Raw genomic sequence first — 19,550 nt, forward strand, 5'->3', positions numbered from 1 at the left:
TCAAGAGGCAAGGTTCAATGCTGTTTTAATTTTACCTAGCCTAATAAGAAATACCCAAACAGAAAAATTGTGGAAAAAGAGTGGGAAAATGCTACTGATGTTCTACAAAATAAAAGAGGATCCACATGCTTGTGAAAACACATCTCACTGCATTTATTCCCAAACTTGGATGACTGATGCTGAGTTAGAGAAACATGACTAATACTGTAAAACTGGCCTGTTCCTCTTCCATCACTTTCCACAATGTGGGTAGAGTTAAGAGACGCCTTTTTTCTGCAAAAAAGGCATTAGAGTCTGAATTGTAATTCTAAATGTAAGAAACCATGTGCTATCAGGTATATTTTGGCCTCTCTTTTCTGTTCGCAGCTGAGTCTACGACCCTTGTGCAGGGATCAATCACACTGGTGGGTAAGTAATGGAAAGGTTAGGTACAAAAAACTCCTTTTTTTTTCATTTTGTCCTTGTGTGGTTCCAGCTCTCTGTTGTTAATTAGACCAAACCAGATTTCCACTGAGACAGTCAACAGGAGTGTCATCAGTCTGTAACCCAGGGGATCCCTCCGAAACCTCTATTAGTTGCTTTTTTAAGTGTGGCGCCTCGCCCTGCGGAGTCCCCTGCTGTATCAGCCACACGCTGGGTGTTGATCAAAGCCTCCTGCCCTCCTGCAGTGCGCTGCTGCTCACAGGATGAGATCGCGGCTGGACAGGGCTGCGCTCTCAGCCAGCCCAAGCATCGGCAGCTGGAGCTGAGGACAGAGGAAATAAGTCAACACCTCGAAACCCCGTCTTTATGCTCAATACACGACTCTGTGCCACTCTTTCCTTCTCTGGAGGGGCTGTTTCACATCTGGCCAGCCCTAAAGACAAATGCCGCGGCACCACGAGGCTGCCCCAGACACCTTCTTAGCCTGGAGAGGAACATCAGGGACAGTGGAGCTTCCCCCTTTCCAAAGATGCCTGGCAGCCCGCGGCTTGGGCTGAGCTTGTCTGTAGCCCTCCGACGGCCCAGGGAGCGAGGCCTTGGGCTGCCATCCCACACAGCCAAGAAGCAGCATCAGCTTTTGAGCAGCTGATGGGGACTGAAGCAGACTTCTTGGAAGTGCACAACCTTTTTGGGGTGCAGGCTGCTATATCTGCGGACCCGAGGTACGGAATGAGGTGAGGAACACCCTTTGCTTGCCAGGCTACAATCTGCAAGGCACTTGGCCTGAGCCCAGGACCTTCTCTCCTCTTTTATCCCCTACATATTTACAGCCTGAGCAAACAGGAGGTGCACACCTGCCAGCCCCTCATTCTGCCGATGGCATCTTCAGCCAGCTGGGGATAACGTTGCACCCTGACAACTCCTCAGAGACTCACTGCCTGCACGTCTGCAGAAAAAACACTTCTTCCCCTCCTCTCTAGCTCGAAGCTAGTTCAGCCAAGGTGCTGGTAAGACAAAACACTCTTTTGCAACACAGCTTCCATGTGGGCTATGCTTATAATGAAGAACAACCCATTCAACACATTTGGTATTGATACAACTGTAAAAAATACAAGCAAGCAAACTTTATCAAGATTTCACTGAGCAGATGGGTTCCCAGGTGTACATCGATCGCACTGTTCTTCTCTTATATTTTTACTTGATAGCTCGATATTTCTTGTGTTTTTTTGTAAGCTTAACCTGTAAACTAACTTATAAACTGAATTCTATTCATTATTGTATTTGGTGATTGAAGACAAAATCCGAAGTTCTTGTTTTTCAAATAAATCTAAATGTAAAGTTCAAATGACCTAACCTCAACAGGTGCCTTTTTAGATGACAGATATACTAAAGGTACTAAAGATAGACACCAGAAACATCAGGTGTACATTGCAATTCATATGTAGAATTGAATTTACAACACACTGAAACACTAAACCAGAAAATAGTTTGTATAAACGTGGTATTTTGTTGTTGTTGCTCTTCTCTGATACGCTAATCTGACTCACACAGCTGTCTGGTCACTACCAAAACATACCCAAAATTTTGTTAACTTCCTGACTGCATCTATGTTTCACCATCAAGCACTAAGCAGACTCTACTGAAAGATTATAATTTCTTAGGCATGACAGTGTAGGTAGGATATTCTCAAGGCTCCTACTGAGGGATTAAATTCATATAAATTCAGTAAAGGGGTTTCCTTTTGTTTTTTTAAGCGACGCTAACAGCAAAGTCAAGTCCATCTTAATTTATAAAGTCTTAGCTCTTTATTACAAAGCAATGTGATTTGTATTTATTACTGTTGCAACTGCATCCTTAAGTCTGGGAATTTGTCATGCCTGTTAACTTGGGAAGTGGCACAGAAACATGCCTGTCAGGAGCAAAAGCAGAGTGTTAGTATCAAATATGTTAAATGCTCAGTTAACTTCTCTGCTGCCCTTTCTGTGATCTGCCGTTCTCTCTTCAGTAATCTCAGATCAAGATCACGTGCCTCAGTTATCCCTTTATTAGCTACAAGCAGCAGATATCGATTAGTAGCAACTTAAACGGTACACAAGGAAGGAATTAAGGTCCTATATCTGCTAACTCTCACACACTTATCAAAGTGCATAAAACACATTTTTGGGTTATTTTTTAATACTGCATATCCTGGACGTACCTTCCTATTAAAATTTTCAAGTGACGTCCTTCCCAGCTCTCTCTCCTTGTCTCGACATCCACCCAACTTTGTACCTATTGCAATGTGCTCTAATACTTTGGTGGCTAGGGGAGCATATCCTCACAGCATTGCTTGGATTAGGTCTGTGAAGAGAGGGAAGAAAGGCACTGCAGCAATGTAACGCGGAGCATGGGCCCCAGTACTAAAAGGTGAGATAACCAAGTGTCAGTAAAGAATCTGTGATTTTTTTTTTTTTTTCATACCTGTTTCTTTGTACGACTGTATACCCCTTGTAAGTAAAGATAAACCATCAGGTGAACTAGTCTACTTTTCTGTACTGCATTTATCTTATTAGTATACAGTATCTGACATGCATATATTAGCTACATTCCTTTGAAAAAATGTCTGGGGGAAACAAGGCTTTTAGATAAGTACATCGGAAACTAATATCAAATTATACAAAAGATTAACAAGCACAGTTCCTTACTACATCAGGGCTTTTTAAAATGATTTTTTTTAAAAAATTCTGATTTTAGATAATGAATAAAGGAAAAGAAAAGAATACTTGCATTCATTACACCAAAAAAGATCAGGTAACAGAAATTATGGAGAAAAATGCTATTTTCTTATAAGTTTTAAACAAATCCAAAATCAGGCAGCAGATTTAGGGCTTATATTCTCACTATATTTTCTTAAGGACAGCCTGGGTTAACATCATGAAGTCAGTGAGGCTACAGCAACACCAAACTGGAGCAAATGAAAAGTGAGGCTGCTTTACGCACATGGGCTCAGAGCAATTTGTCTTAGCCACCCCTTTATTATTTGATCTAAAAATTAGGTCAAATCCTGCAGCTATTGTTTAGTCTTTATCAGATGTATTTTCCAGTGAGTTTAACTCTACTCTCGGTTACATAGGCTCAGGCCTCATTCATCCTTTTAACAGGAATTTTGCTCTGTTAGGTTTTATCTGTTCAATGACATCAGTCTTGTTACATAAAATTCACATTAAAACTTTATATTGGGCTTGGGGTTTTTTCAACCAAAGATAAAGCCACTCAAACCCCCTTCTTCCTCCCTCCACAAAAGTAACATTTTTTTCAATTGAGCAGAAAAACTGTATCAAAACATATTAGTGACTCCTAGTGCTCCTGATAGGATGTGCCTAGAATAAATAAGAAATGTGTGAATAAACAGGAAATGCATTTTAGCACTTTCATAGGCCAATATCTCAGAAAATTATATCTTTCCAGCTCCACCAAGATATACATTAGGTGTCCCTACTTTGCTGGTTACTGAGATATCTAGAATGGCAAAGTGAAAATTAAACCCAACAAATCTGCTTTTTTAAGAGGATGAAATGCTCAACTCTGTTCTCATGGGGACACCAACGCCTCAGGAAGATGAATTCCATGAAATAGGAAAAAAGCTGAAAATAATGACGTTTCTGTCACCTACTGTTTCTCCTCCTTTTCAGAAGAAGCCTGCACAGAAGGGAGTGATTTCCTAGCATACTCATCGTCCAGGAGTGCAACGGCGAGACGCTATTAAATGCCCTGAACACTTAGAGAAGCCAGGATGTTGGCTTTAGACTCAGACTCTTTTCCTGTTTATATTGCTAGCATGGGCAGTCTTTGAAAACCAGCAGCATCTTCACTCCGTATTTATAGATTACTCCCTTCCTGAATAACTGAAGCTCTTGGCTGGAGCGATGTTGCAATTGATTTTCACAGAGAACTTTCATTGACTAGGTTGTTATGTACTTTCTGACACATGCCTGACCCTGCATTAAACAAATACAAGCTGCTTTTCCAGGATGCACATTTTTCACACTTTCAAATTACTTTTCAGTTAATTCTATTACACGCTCAGTGAACAGAGATGTTGAATGCTATTTTTTTCGTTTGTTTTAATGGAGTGCAGCTCCAGCCCTTGAGAGGACACAATAATTCCAGAATAAGTCCAGTGGGCATAAGGGAGAAAAAAGAGAAAGAGAAGGAGAAAAGAAGGAGGAGAAGGAGAAAGAGGAGGAGGAGAGGAAGAGGGAGAGGGAGAAGGAGAGAAGCTTTTCTTAATGTGCTAAGTATGGCTAGTTATGTTACAGGTGTACCTGTCGAGATGAAATCACCAGGTTCAGGTATTAAAATAAATAATAACATAACTTAAGCAGAGCACTTTACATGCTCCATTTACCCCTCACCTTTCCCAAAGGTGTCAGTGCTCACTTTTTGTACAAATTAGAAGTGAAGATTGCATTGGTGACAAACATGCAACTATAGCTGCAGACAGAGCTGGAGAGATGGGCTCTTCTGCCCCTCTTAAATTTTGAACACCCTTGATTTTCTAGATTAATACATACTGCATGGACACTACCTTGCATCCCAAACTCACGGCACATTGTGTAGCCATCACAAGACTTACCAGCTGTGTTTAAAGTTTAGATAGGAAACAACTATTACATTGCCAGTACAGATTCAGTCCTCTGAAGTCAAGCCTGTGAATATAGATGGGTATCGGTATATCTGAGTCCACAGTTTGAAATAGGGATCTTGTAGATCAAATGGCATCACAAAGTAAGGCATATACCCCACATCATATGTCTGAGTTCCTAAAAAAATAGTCCTGAGTTACCTGAGAAATTTATAGAAAACTGTGAAATTGGAAATGGACAATTTTGCACAGAACGTGCTTTTGCTGCTGTTTGAAAATCTGCAGTTTGAAGGCCTAACACTTCAACCTTTAATCCCAAGGAGTCTAAGTGATTTGCCTGTGTCACAGCTGCCCAAGAACCCCAAATTCAGGACCAAGAGGTTAAAAAAACTTCACTAAAATACAAAGCCACATTCGAGTTACAGGCCCATAAAACTCCCTGGAATTTATTTAATTAGACTGTTTTAAAAAAAACCACCAAGACTTTAGAAAAATCACTGAACTGATTGTTCCTCTCTCTCCAAAATATGGTAAGAAAAAGAAGCAAACTTTATAACATGAACGCCTTCAATAGAAATTTGGACACCTGGGAAGAAATGTCAATTGATACAAAATAACTTGCATACACATACAATGATCATGTGTTATATAGAAATTAAGTGCATAGGTATGGCAGTATACAAAAGTTACTTAACCATCAAGTGAAATACACTCAGGCTTCTAAACTGCGTTAATTTAATGGTCATCTGTCAAGGGCTAACTGGCAGGACATGAAAATCTACTTAATGAGTTAACTTAGTAGTCATAATCTAAAAAACCTGTTCAAACATTGCTAAGCTTCTCTGAAGTGCTTGACTGCTTAGAAGAAAAAAAATTGAAATAACTCTCTTTCATTTAGTACAGAAAAAGAAAATCCTCAAAGTCTTGAAAAGTTTCCTGCCATGGGAAAGCACTATGCACATATGTAGTGGTGTTTCTAATTTTGCAGAAAGGCTGTATAATAATTTTAATTCCCCTTAACCCTGGGGAAATTCTTCGCCAAGGCTAGTCCTGTAATCAAAAGTACAGGTCCTCTACTTCCAGTCAGTTACTTGGACTAAAAGCATTCAAAAATGGGTATTTAAATTGCACCTCCTAGATCTGTATCTGGATATTTACACAGAAGGTAACTCCTCTTCAAGGATTTAACCCCATAATACTTTCGCAAGAACAAAAGGAGAATCAAGCTCTAAATGGAGAGTTTTAAATGACAGAGAGTCCTTCTTCTAACATGTCTGTGAAAAGCTTTATTTGGCTGGAAGAATTCTCTTCTCTCATTATAAATTGTTAGGCACAGTGCAGGAAATATAAGTATGCCGCAAACCCAGCTTCTAATGACCTTTTCTCACAAAATGTGTTTTTGCTGAGGTGAAAACAGTGGAAGAGGTACAATTCTGGAAGATATATTTTGCTCCCATTATACGAAACAGGATTTCATGATGTGAAAGAGAAATGGGAGTCCCCAGTGTGACTACTCTATTACAAAGAAAAGCACCTCTTTCAAAATTAATGAACATTAAATATTTGTACAGTCAAATGAAGATCTGTTTTCAGGGTACTGGTTGCCCTGTGTTCTTGGGGTCTATGCTGGGAATGGTTCAAAATAAATACTGAGGTTAGTAGCCATGAATAACAATGATGAAATATTAGGGTTGAGATGATCACTTTCAACCTTGTATTATCAATCTGATTACATGATACGCTAAACACACACTTTTTTTCTTTGCTAAGGAACAGCAGCTTTATTATATGATTGCAGAGATAGATATTTTCAGCTTTGCGGAAAAGGACCTGGGGGTCCTGGTGGACACCAAGTTGACCATGAGTCAGCAATATGCCATTGCTGCAAAGAGGGAGAATGGTATCCTGGGCTGCATTAGACAAAGTATTGCCAGCAGGTCGAGGGAGGGGATCCTTCCCCTCTATTCGGCCCTGGTGAGGTCACATCTGGAGTACTGGGTCCAGTTCTGGGCCCCTCAGTACAACAGAGGCATGGACATACTGGAGAGTTGCTAGTTGCTGAACTAGCAAGGGGCCACAAAGATGACTACCATCTCTCCTACAAGGAAAGGCTGAGAGAGCTGGGACTGTTCAGCACAGAGAAGAGAAGGCTCAGAGGGATCTCATCCATGTGTACAAATACCTGAAGGGAGGGTGTAACAAGGATGGAGCCAGGCTCTTTTCACTGGTGTCTGGTGACAGGACCAGAGGCAATGGTCACAAACTGAAACACAGGAGGTTCCCTCTGAACATCAGGAAACACTTTTTCACTGTGAGGGTGACCGAGCACTGGCACAGGTTGCCTAGAGAGGTGGTGGGGTCTCCCTCCTTGGAGATATTAAAAAGCCATCTGGAATCAGTCCTGGGCAACTGGCTCTAGGTGGCCCTGCTTGAGCAGAGGGTTGGACCAGATGACCTCCAGAGGTCCCTTCCAGCCTCAACCATTCGATGATTCTGTGAAAGGAACAGCTGTCACCTCATTTCATAGGTTTCTTTGGTAATATTCCTACTCATTAGCTTCAGACACTTTTCTTGAGACATGTAACTGCTGTACTCGAGAAATATTGTTTTTGATGCTTTCCCTCCACACAAAGGAGAAGAACTGAGATTTTGCTCTTAAGAACAGGATAAACTGAAATTCTTATAAATGCTTCTGAAGGCCTTATTTTAGTATGCATCAATAACTGCAGAAAATACAAAGCCTAACTGGTCAGAAACAAAACGTCTCTCCCGAACGGCAGAGACTCCACTTTTCCTCACCCAAACACCATCGACTCAACACGCAGAGTAAAGACACTCACATGCAATGCGGACGTAGGCTTTCCGGCTCTTGGTGGTGCCTGCAGAGCTCCAGGCAACGCACTGGCACCAGTAATCTTCGGGCCCGAAGAGCTCCTCGACTTGCTGGCGGGAAATCTCAATGCTTACCTCTCGGACAATCAGACCTGTCAGGGTACAAGTAACGCTGGTCAATGTTATGCTTACAGATAGAAAGAAAGAAGTGTAGGAACAGAAGTCTGCTTGCAAAGTTGTTGTGAGACCTCACAGCTCTCTACCAGTATCTACTTAGCAACATGGACTGTCATAAGGATGTGAAGGAAAAAAAGCAACACTTTATCTGCATAAAAAGAGAAGTGGGTGAATGAAAAACTAATCATTGCAATTTTGACTTTCATCACATACAGCGTGTATGTTAGACAAAGAAGAGGAACAGCACCTCAGCTGATATAAATTGTACCATGTCCCTAGGACGATTTACATCAAGTGACGATCCAGCCCAGTTTTATTTTCATATGAATATCATAAAACCACAGAGTCATTCAATTTATATGACTCCCTCAGCCCTCCTGTATTTCATCTCCTTTTGCTAGACAGATACAGCACAGGGAGAAGACTTGTTCACTCTGACACTGAACTGCCCAGGAAAATGGATTTTGCCATTGTAGAAAATGTTCCGATATGCTGTAATGATGGGCACATGTGCTGTGGTACAGTTATTGCAAGCTGCCAGTTTGGGGACTATTACTGTCACGTATACTACAGATACTGCGATATTTTTTAGGTGATTTTATAATACAGTGCAATACACTTCAGTGCCTGACAGTCTCCCTGGCCCTGCCCTCCATAACGCATCTCAGCACAACCCCCCCAAACCCACAGTTGCACCGACAATGACAGTGACCCACTTGCTATCCTTTCTAGCAGACCGATATTTGCCCACATTTCCCACACAGTGCTCTCTGTTGGGAAGCTGTTTTGCGTCTTCTAAGTGCAAGGAAATATTGCGGTGTCTCAGACACCACTGCAAGGTTCATTCGTAATGTGTTGATCCTCTAACGACAACCACTGTGTTTCATACTGACACAACCCCTTTCTCTGCCTCAAAATGCACTGCCTGGTCAAAACGCTCTGAATTCCAGCCAAGATACTGGGTGGGGGGTGGGAGAGAGTGCTTACACCTCTTGTCAGCATATTTCGTCTTTGTTGCCAATGCCAAAGTATCAATAAACTTCTAATGTGTGTCTGCCTGTAGAAAACACCATTGCCGTTTCAAAAATGCACTCTTGCAAACAGCCTTGAATATATAAATTCACACACAAATATTTTGTGTAGTGGGACTGATTTTCTTTTTCCTTCCAGAATTGCCACGGAAACTCAACTGAAAGATCCTTGGATCACAGCATGCACACTTTGTCCCCATCACCAAACACCAAAGGGCAGGTCTTTCTGCTGAGCACAGACTTGAGCCCGTGGAGGCCAGCTACCCTCAGCCTCCTGCCACACAACTTACAAGGTGATATTCATAACGTGAATGTTCCCAATTGTACAGCATGACACGTTCCTCAAGTGCTGGAAACCAGGCCAGCCCTTTGATTTGCCTCCAGCCTCACAGAGGCTCCATTCATGGAGCCAACGATTAATTACTGTTTGTACACACTTATGCACTGTCATTGAGGCTGCATGCTGTTTGCATCCAAAACCTGGTTAACAACAGCAGAAAGGAATTCATGCATGTAATACCATAGACTTCTCTGGTGGGAATGCCTTCTAATGAGATGCATTTTCCTGCTAGACACTATCACAGCCTAGCTCCCTTTTTATTTCATTATCCTTGACATCTTTAGCCATTGAATAATCAGCTGCTTTGGGGGAAAAACTTAATAGCTTTCCTCCTTGAAATGAAATACTCAAAATATGGCAACTTCCATTCCAAAGAATGGAAATCAAAGCAGTACATGGGCATTTGATATGCAGTGAACACTGTGTTATAAACTTGTTCTGCTTTGATGAGCTAATTTGGCTCCAAAAGAGGTCTGAGGGATAGCTTTTGTCCTGTTGAGAAGAGCATGAAGAGGGTGCGGAGGGAGCATGTACATTACATGCATAAAAATGGTTATATTTTCCCAGTGCAACTGCTGCTAGCCTAAAGATTACTTCAGTTCATTCCCAGTTTTTACAGCGCTAGCCCAGGGAGCCTTTGAAGGTTACAATATTATGTTTTTGTAATAAGGCTGATTATGACAGAGCTTGATGGAGCAGTGAACTTTGTTACCTGAGGGCTAAAGCAAACAGGCTTATAACGACGGTACTGGTTAATAATGATTATGAAATAGTCTTAACATTCAGGCTGTTTTCTGATAGTCTGCTGAAGATACAAAACCATACGATAAATAGCTCCCACTGAACGCATCAGCAGAACTTTTTATCTCTGACTTCCTGAGATGCTTTCTAATTCAAAATAACAAGCTACTCCAGGTAATGTCTTTTGGGACATCCATGAAGTACTGACAGGTTTCAGGTTATTCAAAGTAATTTGGCCTTTGATCTTTGAGTAATATCAACAGTTGTGCCATGACCAAAGAGATGCACACCTTCTTTACATACCAAATAGATGCTGCCTCTTTCTGCTTACAAGCAAAACATATCACTGTGTCTTTGTCTCTAAGGTAAACTATTTTTCCCAGAGTTCAAAATGTACCAAACCAGTTGTGATGCCATGAGATCATCTGGGATGTAAGGATCCATGGCCAGAACTCAAAACTGGTTCAACCACTCCTTCCCAGCATTGCCCATTGGCACTTCATTGTACAGACAGACACGTCGATTTAGGAGAAACGTCTCACCAGCTGAAATGCACCCAGCCTCAGACTCTGGGGCAAGCGCAAAGGGATGCGTTTCCCTTGTTGTACCAACTCGCAATCCTATTCCTTCTGCTAACACACTTCAACGTAACCCCTAATAGAAAATCCCCTTCTAGGCTAGACTACAAAAAACACAATTTGCTGAGATACCTCAGATAGCAACTGCCTTGTTACCAGCTGACATACGGCTGTACATCAGATTGCACAGAGGAGCTGGTACAGTCTGTCTGCTTTCACTCAGGAGTGTATTGCTTATCCACCTCACGTGGGCACCAAGTGCAGGACAACCCTGGTATGATGAGTTCAGACAGAGATCTTCATCTTATCCCTGTTGAAGCTGCTGCTGCTGCTTCTACATCAGAGAACAGTAGCTGGAGTCATTAAAAAAAAAAGTGCACAACCTCTGAGTGCAAAATTAGAAGTCACTTTATAAAATGAGTCCCTATATTTTGCCTAAATATATTTAGGACAAGGCAGATTAAGAGATTAGCGGTAATTTATGCAGCATATAACCTACCTGGTATTGGCCAATTCTACTTTGCCACAGTCCTAAGTAACAAAATGTCACCCTCTCACAGAGAATATCTCCTCTACCTTACCTTCTTTATTAGAAATATGTTGAATTTTTCAGTCTAGTTCCTCATATGGCTAAGCTATACAGCAGGTGAAGATATGCAGCATAAATGTTTTCTTACAACACTTGAGTAAGCTGCACATTTCCAGAATTAATAGAATCACATAGATGGTGGCACAATCCACAAGAAGTCAGGATCTTCCTATTTAAAGCAATGCAGTAACAAACACAGCTGAAAGGAGATAACAGAAATGTGGGCAGCTATAATGCTTGACAGGTCCGTTCTAATGCGTATAAATCCATAAAGAGCATCTATATAGCATTTCTAACTTGTACTGTCCCTGTGATGAATAGCTAGAATATGACAGGGAAAAGCATTTGTTTGCACTGTCCAAACTTGATTTGCATTCAACAAAGTGACAACTGTTTCTGTAGCCTCTTGCAGCCCATCTGGATCTTGGGTGTGAAGACAGATATGTGATGATATTGGGTCTAATTATCACCATCCTATTTCTGGCAACAAGAAGATTGTGAAGAGAGGAGCTTTAAAATGAAAATGCAGAAAATCAAAGTAATTTAAAGCAATTCTCCAAAATAAACGGCAATTGTACCTTAAGATTGTTCACTGAAAAAAACATAGATCCTTAAAAATGCATCCCCAGGTTGCTGGGCTCTTTCTGCACAAGCGTTTCTTTTCTGATCTCAGTGAATAACTGCAGCATTCCCAAGAGAGAACCAATGTAAGAAGTTTTACAACTTGAGTGCGGGGAAGTAAAAAAAACTCGGGGAAAAAACAAAACCAAAAATATCTGCTGTCCTCTCTGGGTCCTGAGTATACACATCTGGATCTGCTGCGTTATAAAAGATGTCACAGAGGTTGCTCAAGGCTGGGGCTATTTATACACACGGATCAGTCAGATTTAATACACTTACTTAAACCTGGCACCAGAAAAAGACATTACATTGGTGGAATTTCCCTAAAGAGAGGTCCAAAACCCTGTAGCCATTAGGAGACTAAATAAACCAGTCTAAGATATCCTTTTACCCCTAATAGTTTTCTGTCCAGTTGAGGACGGAGGATGACTTACAAGAAGGCTCAGGGCGTTTGGCATAATCAGTCTGTGATTATATCCCAGTCCGACGAATTAAATAGGTTCTCCATGAGTGAAAATTTTACATATTTAGTAGCACAGCATATACAACTATTCATTTCAATAAAATAAATGTATCTCTGGGACTAATACAACTTGGGCTCTGAAAAGGAGTAGGGAAGGAACCGGAACTTTACTTATTTCTGTATTTGCATGTTAATGAGGGATTAATGGGCGGAGAGAGACAGAGGGCGGAGGGAGCCTGCCTACTGGTAATGTGTGCAGCCGAATGAGCACAGGGGAGAAGCACTGGCTGATGATATATATCAAAACAAAATTACTACCCCTCCTGGAGCAAAAGGAAGCATGAAGAGGGAATTCTGCCTTATATACATGGTCTTTTATTATAAACTGTATCCTAGAAACACAGTCAAGCAAAGACACACTTCATTCACATGGTCCCCAAGCACTTAACTTAGCTGGCTGTACAAACTGTGAGGTAGATTATCTGGTCTTCAGAGGCAGAAATGTTATCTTTTTTAATGTATGCAAATGTAATGTAATTGTATGATATTATGGTGGATTATTAGTAACTGCAATAATAACTCATGGGTTCCATATTGCACCTGCCGAAGTAATTGGCAAATTTCCCAATGATTTTAATAGGAGCAGATTTGCCAATCATCAGACTCATTTCTTTCTAGAGGGAAACAAAAATGTCTTATAAGGTTCTGCAAGCGAATCTGACCACTCAAGACAAGAAATGATCACTGTAAATGTCTGAAAACAGAAGATTATTATCAATTAATTGAATGTAATTATCCAGCCTGGAGTCAGTCCAGGTCATAGAGTTAGTATCTACACCTCACTGGGCATTGTTCTGCCAAGAAATTATTTTCATGTATTTTGGCTGCCATAAATGTTCAGCATTTGATACTAATACCCCTCATGTATGAAAATATTCCTCAGGACTTTGATAGAGCAATTTTTGTGGCAGTATTGTAGTGGCATGTGTTTGACCCTCTGGCACAACGCTAAACAGGAGCTATTTAGTTGCAAGACTGAACTGCACTTACAAACTCTAAGAAACTGCATGGATAATCTGTTTATTTTCTCTGTAAGTAGAAGTTCAAACAATTTCTGTGCTTTTGTGCTTTCATTTGCCCAAAAGGTATTTCATTAATTAGTAATCACATACGCCATAGAACACATTTCTCAAGGAGACGGAACTTTATGACCTACTGGTCTGGAAAAAGACATTACTGTAATACATGCATATAGATTGCAGGTGTACCGCAGCCACTGTAAATAAGTATGGAAATACAGCCCATTTTCATGCAGGTAACTTACAACCCTTTACAAGTTCAATTTCTTGAAATCAGTACTCAGAGCACCCTCCCAAACCTGACATTCAGTGCTGTCGGCTCCCTCCCTGCTTAGACAGGCACAGATTCCCCTGATTACATGCACCCCCAAATCTCCCTTCCTGCTCTGAAGTGGGTACACAGAGGGCAGGGACGGTGTTTTTTTGACGACGTAAAAGAGGCTTTGGGGAGTCAGCAGTAAAACAGCTCCAGGGTAGGGGGATTCTTCTGCACGTCCATGCAAGACATGCTGCTACAGAATCAAATTATACAGCATGTAACTTAGAAAACCACAGTGCATCCCCGTTCAGATCCTCAACCTAGACATAGAGAAAAATGTGGTGGCTTGCTCAGTCTTAAAATAAATTAGTGCCAGTCTGAAACAGTCCATGCTTTCTGACTCACAGTTCCTTTTCCTATTTATTAGGAGTAGGAGAGGAGAGTGAAGGAATACTTTATGAATGTTGCTCAGTCAGGACAGATTTGAATGACATAAGTACACATACTTTTTAATGCAAGACGAGGGTGGAAAGAGAATCCTGATACCAAAAAAGAAAATGGGAGTTTTGCAATAATTTCAGGAGGGGCTGGATTATCTCCACAGTATTTGGCAAAAAGGATGAAAGCATTTTCAGTTCTCATAGTTCCCATCTGTCTTACATTTCATACAAAGCTTCATCCAAAAAATCCTTAAATCAGCATCATATTTTTTGCTTCATGAAAATGGCTAAGACCATACACCTAAGTGGTATAACTGTAGACAGACTTAATAAAGGGTAAAGAGATTGCTTTCACATTATGCAGTCCTTTGTCATTAGGTTGTTCTCTGATGGTAAAACTTAAGTGACCAAAGCCAAGAATTATGATCTTTTTACTTACTTATAGTCTAGAATGACCTGTCCGATTTATTTAATCGCTCATCACAGGTGCTATAAACAACCTGCCTCTGTAGCAGAAGGCTGATCACTTTACTTGGTGAAATAACTTTTTTACAAAGGCAAAAATAAAATCAGTGCTATGTCAGAATTGAAATTTATTTACCCTTTTGCAAAGATAGACCCCTCACAGTAAGAGAGTTATTCCGCTCAAATATATCAGAGTACTTAAGCTATGGAATTTGGTGTTTAAAAAATGAATGAATAGGCTATGCACAAGAAGAACGGCTTCAAATATTGAAGTTCTTGCTGAGAAAAATGTACTCTGTGCATCCTAATGGGACAGAGATGATTGCATAACGGCACACTTTGCCTATAGCTTATTTTCTATATAGGGTATCTGCAATCTTAACAAAACATAGATAGACAGATAGATATCTAGAGATAGTTTAAAAGAGCAAACAGCTTTAACACCCAGTAATCCTTCACGTCGTGATTGCATGCACCTGGTTTTGTCTCAATACTGCTTTTCTGTAAATTGTGCCTGGCTGGTGATATGAAATGACTGCATGAAGATCACAAACAATTTTCCACAAATATTAACTTAAACATTTAAATTAAAGGCTTCCAGCTATTTTTTCTCTCTTCATAACTTTCTCTTTAGGAAACAGATACATTCTTGACTCAAATTAATACAGATGAAGGCAACAGCCTAATGAAGTCAAGTTTGCACTGGTTTGCATCAGTTAGCTATATGGTATCTAATTACCAGCTAATGGTAGCGAGTAAAGCTAAAATCCCAGCTCCCCTACTATTTTTTAACTGACTTCTTACACAAAAATTACAAAGGGCTGTCTTCAGAGGGATTTTACTTTGAACTGGAATTAAAGAATACGCATTCTGTTTGGGTTTTATTTTCTTTTAGTGACGACAAGGCCTTTTTGTTCTTTTCCCATTAACATCTGAAGGACCAAGTTGTGTAAGATGCAGGGAAGATTTCAAAACTGAGTTCTTGAATGCTGGTGGAAAACAAACTGCGTGCCCTGGTCCCTGCCAGTGTGGTGGAGGTGGGCAGTGCAGCCCTGTGGGTTTGTCCCCTTGGGGAAGGTAAAATAGCCCCTCTGCTATCTCCTCCCCCCGCCAACCTCGGCAGTTGATTGCTTTAAATCAGCCTTGAACTATTGCCGTTTAATACCTCAGAACAGCATTGGATTGCTTGTTCTCAGCCTGTAAACAGTTCAGAAACAAAGGAAAAACACCTCCCCCTTTTTTTTTAATGGAGGCTATTTTCTGGTTGACGGCATTTTTTGTTAATGTGCACAAATTGCTCCAAAACGCGTTGTTCTCTTCCACATGTAACAATGCGTGCCTATTGTTGCCACTTTCTTTTTTCCTTTTTCCTGGTACAAAAGTAATAATCATGCTCCGGTGTAGCAGGACTCCAAAGAAAACTTCACTACAAGCATATATTTACATTCAACCATGGGCATCACCATTTCTGAACTCACACAGGCTGAGGAATAGGAGCTGAAACAAATGTGAGTTGAAGCATCTTGACCCAAGCCATCCCGACACTAAGCAACCCCGAGCGGCGGTACCTGAGCAATTCTCTGCCAGGCTGGTGCTACTTACAGGGAGCAGGAAGAAGAGAGGTCATCTGCATAGGAAAACATGAGTATGAGCTCTTAGCAGCTCCAGCTTTTGGGTCAAAGCCCAATCTTCCCTTCTTTTAGTTGAGGCACGTGCAGCTGAGAAAAGATTTTTTTTTTTTTTCCAAGGGCCAGGAAAAAAAATGTGCCAATGGTTCATGTTTTACTTAAAGCTGCAGTTGAGACTTCACAAAGAAAATCTGTGCACTTTTTATTTCTGGTTCAGAGGATTTACATGCTCTTTCTAATGATCTGGGCCTTCAGCAGTGGGTAATGCTTCCCAGTCCCCAGCTTAGTGCTCATGCAAAATTGAAGCACTTTTGAGGCAGTTTAGAGCCTACAGATGAATCTCAATGTGCAGGCAAAAAGGAATAATGGTTGTTTAGCACTTCACTGAAGAAGCCGAGGAAATTATGAAGAAAAAAAAATCTATTGAACTTCAAACATCTGGGAAGCCAACCGAGAGCATCTGAATTTTGAACAGCGTGTTTACATTCCCTTTGCATAGTGGAGGGGGGGGCAGGGAAATGAACAATAAATGGGTTTGTGTGTAAATTTTTATGTAACAATATTCACCAAGTTGTTTATGTTATTGACTTACTGACATATATGTGTGTGTGTATATAAAATACGTATCTGCACATGTACTTATGTACCACACCCACTCTGCGTGGTTTTGAGAAGCAGAGACAACGTGAAAATGCCTTATTTCTGTGAACTTGATGCAATGACACAGTTCAGTGGCTGGTGCAGCTATTGTGGGAACAAGGACAGTCACAACGTGACACAAGGGGTCACTCGGGAGCCTTCCTCAGCAGTTGTTTTCCTATTTTTTTAGTCTACAATGCGCAGGAACAGCAGGTTGGGGGAGAAGTGTAAAAGCCCCACCATTTTTTGCCGTTGTTGTTCTGCATGCTAGGGATGCCATTTCACAGCCGACTTAGGTATCTTGAAAAAAAATTAAAAAGAAAAAAAGAAAAAGGCAAGCAGCTGCTGCTTTCAGAGCAGTTTTGTCCAGTGCGCTGTCAAGTGAAGTGACTTTCACCAGACAGAGATGAAGCTCTGGGAATTCACTGTCTGCTCCCGCATCCAGCGTGTTTTCAGGGCTGTGCCAGGCCAGCAGTCAAAACACCGGCTGCTGAATGCCAGGAGATTTTTCTTAGTTTGTAGTGAATAAAAGAATCATCGCAGAAAGGCATGCAAAAAGGCAGCCTGGTGGTCACAGAAGTCATTTGGTGTGTACATGTTTCTGGAAACAGCACAGCTCATGATCCCCGTCAGCTACAGCGAGGCACCGGGGATGCGAGCAAGTTGCTCTGCAGATCCACGCGACTTTCACATGAAAAAAGACCTTTTTCATTATGTAAGTAAATGCCACCAATAGTATCCTTGTAATTCTGGCTGCCTGATTTATTTTTTTTTTCCTGGGTACCCACTCTGACTGAATTCCAATACTGGTTGCCACCATAGTTGAAGAACATAAGGATTAAAACTAAACCCCAAAGCAAGCCTGACCCACTTCTAGGCATCGTTATTCTTCAGGCCTGGCAATCCTTACTCCTCTTCAGAGGAGTGCATGGCAACTGACCCAGGTGCAGTGTCAGCACTCATTACAGAAACATCATTATACAAGTCACTGGGAAGCCAAAAGCAGCAATCAAGCAACCGAGATCCTCTCTAAAATCAAAACCTAGGAGCAAATAATAGAAGAGGACACGAGGGCCTAAAGATCAGTATTCAGGGGGAAGAAGAGACACAGAAGAGTCTGACAAAAGACTCCCTTTCTGCTCTCACAATCAAAATATGAAGAGGGATGAGAAGTTATGAGGAATTGTGAAAGGCATCCCATCAAAACCTGATGAGAAAGAGCTGTACATAACCTTGCCAGTGAATGGCAGTCCTGCTGGTACCTACCACATCACGCTGCTCATTTATGTACGAATCAGGAATGCATGGGAATAAGAAAATGAATACAAGCGGTGAACCCGCAAAGGCAGCACAAAATTAGATCCTGTAGGGGTCAGAGCTGCATGTGACAGCCACCTCTCTTTCCCTTACACGTTAGCGATGATTTGGTACCCTACCCACATAGTGAAAAAAGCCTCACTAAATCTGATCTATGTGCAATGGTTGTTCCATATAAATGGCCTTTTTTTCAGAAAAAGAAGGATTTCTCCAGTCTAGTTTTAAGCAATAGGAATTCTTCTACCTCTCTTCAGAGAATGGTTTCACTGTCTAATGAGCTAATAGAGAAAGAAGTAGAAGATACTACTCGGGTAACTGAGATACAAGCTTACACAGACTTCAAGGGACTCAAGACAACATCACTTAAATGTCTTGCACACTCATCAAGACCCTAACGTCTCTAAATAGGGTTAGACTACATTTCCAGTGACTGCATCAGACTATAACTTGTTCTCAAGAAGGAAAAAGTAAGGTATAATTTGGACCTTCAATTTCCCTGAATATTTTTAGGGATTTTCGCAAAGAAACTACAGAGCTATTAGTCCTACTCATTCTCATATTTAATTAACTGAAAACCCTACATTTATAGGATGCAAGTGTTCCTGCCGTTGCACTGCCGGGGTGCTACTGACTGCAGCACTTTTGTTTGACAGCACACAAGACCTTGGCTCTGCTGTTCTTTTCTGCCATTCCTGTATCCAGAAAACAGTTGTTTTCCATTTAGGCCAGCAGATGCAGGACGGAGACTATTCTTTGGGACTCACTTCCAAACCAAGTTGACATTTATTGTCCTTTCAGGCACCAGACCACCCTCGCCGCAGGGGCTCCAGATCCCACACAAAGAGTGTTCAGCTCCAAAGGAGCCAGGGGACACGGATGGAAAAAGGAAGCATTGCTGTGCAAAGCTGTGGCTAGTCTGAAGCTGTGGTGGGTGGACTCATGTCTGAAGATGTCTTTTGGGGAATTAATGGGATTACGAGTGTATAACAAAGGGTTTAATGAAGGAAAACCTTGGAGGGAGATAAGGTGTAGGCTGGAAATATTCAGAGGGGTATCCTCAAACGCTTCAGATGAATGCACTAAGCATCCATATTCCTCTTCTTATTATTTAAATAACTTTATTTCCTGTCTCAGATTTGTTTTTCTAGAAGCCCACTGGAAACCTTCAGGACAATTAGGTGAACAGCTGCAGATAGGAATTTAATGCTGCAATAAGAAATGAGTAAGTATCCTAAAGCTTTTATCTTGTGGTCCCAAAGCACTTTGCAGAGGTAAATAACAGAGACATTGAGTGATTTGCACAC

At 41.2% G+C, this 19,550-nt stretch overlaps 1 protein-coding gene across 1 annotated transcript in view; it reads right to left on the reverse strand.

The window, feature by feature from the left end:
• The window catches only part of UNC5C (unc-5 netrin receptor C), a 112,258-nt gene that overhangs the window by 69,809 nt on the left and 22,899 nt on the right, over window positions 1-19,550 (reverse strand). The window contains exon 3 of the mRNA XM_009273613.2: window positions 7,888-8,031. Coding sequence (XP_009271888.1) covers window positions 7,888-8,031 — 144 coding nt within the window. The remainder of the gene's footprint in view (window positions 1-7,887; window positions 8,032-19,550) is intronic.

The sequence above is a fragment of the Aptenodytes forsteri genome, unplaced genomic scaffold, assembly GCF_000699145.1.
Source record: "Aptenodytes forsteri isolate BGI_AS27 unplaced genomic scaffold, ASM69914v1 Scaffold93, whole genome shotgun sequence".
NCBI classification, from domain to species: Eukaryota; Metazoa; Chordata; class Aves; order Sphenisciformes; family Spheniscidae; genus Aptenodytes; species Aptenodytes forsteri.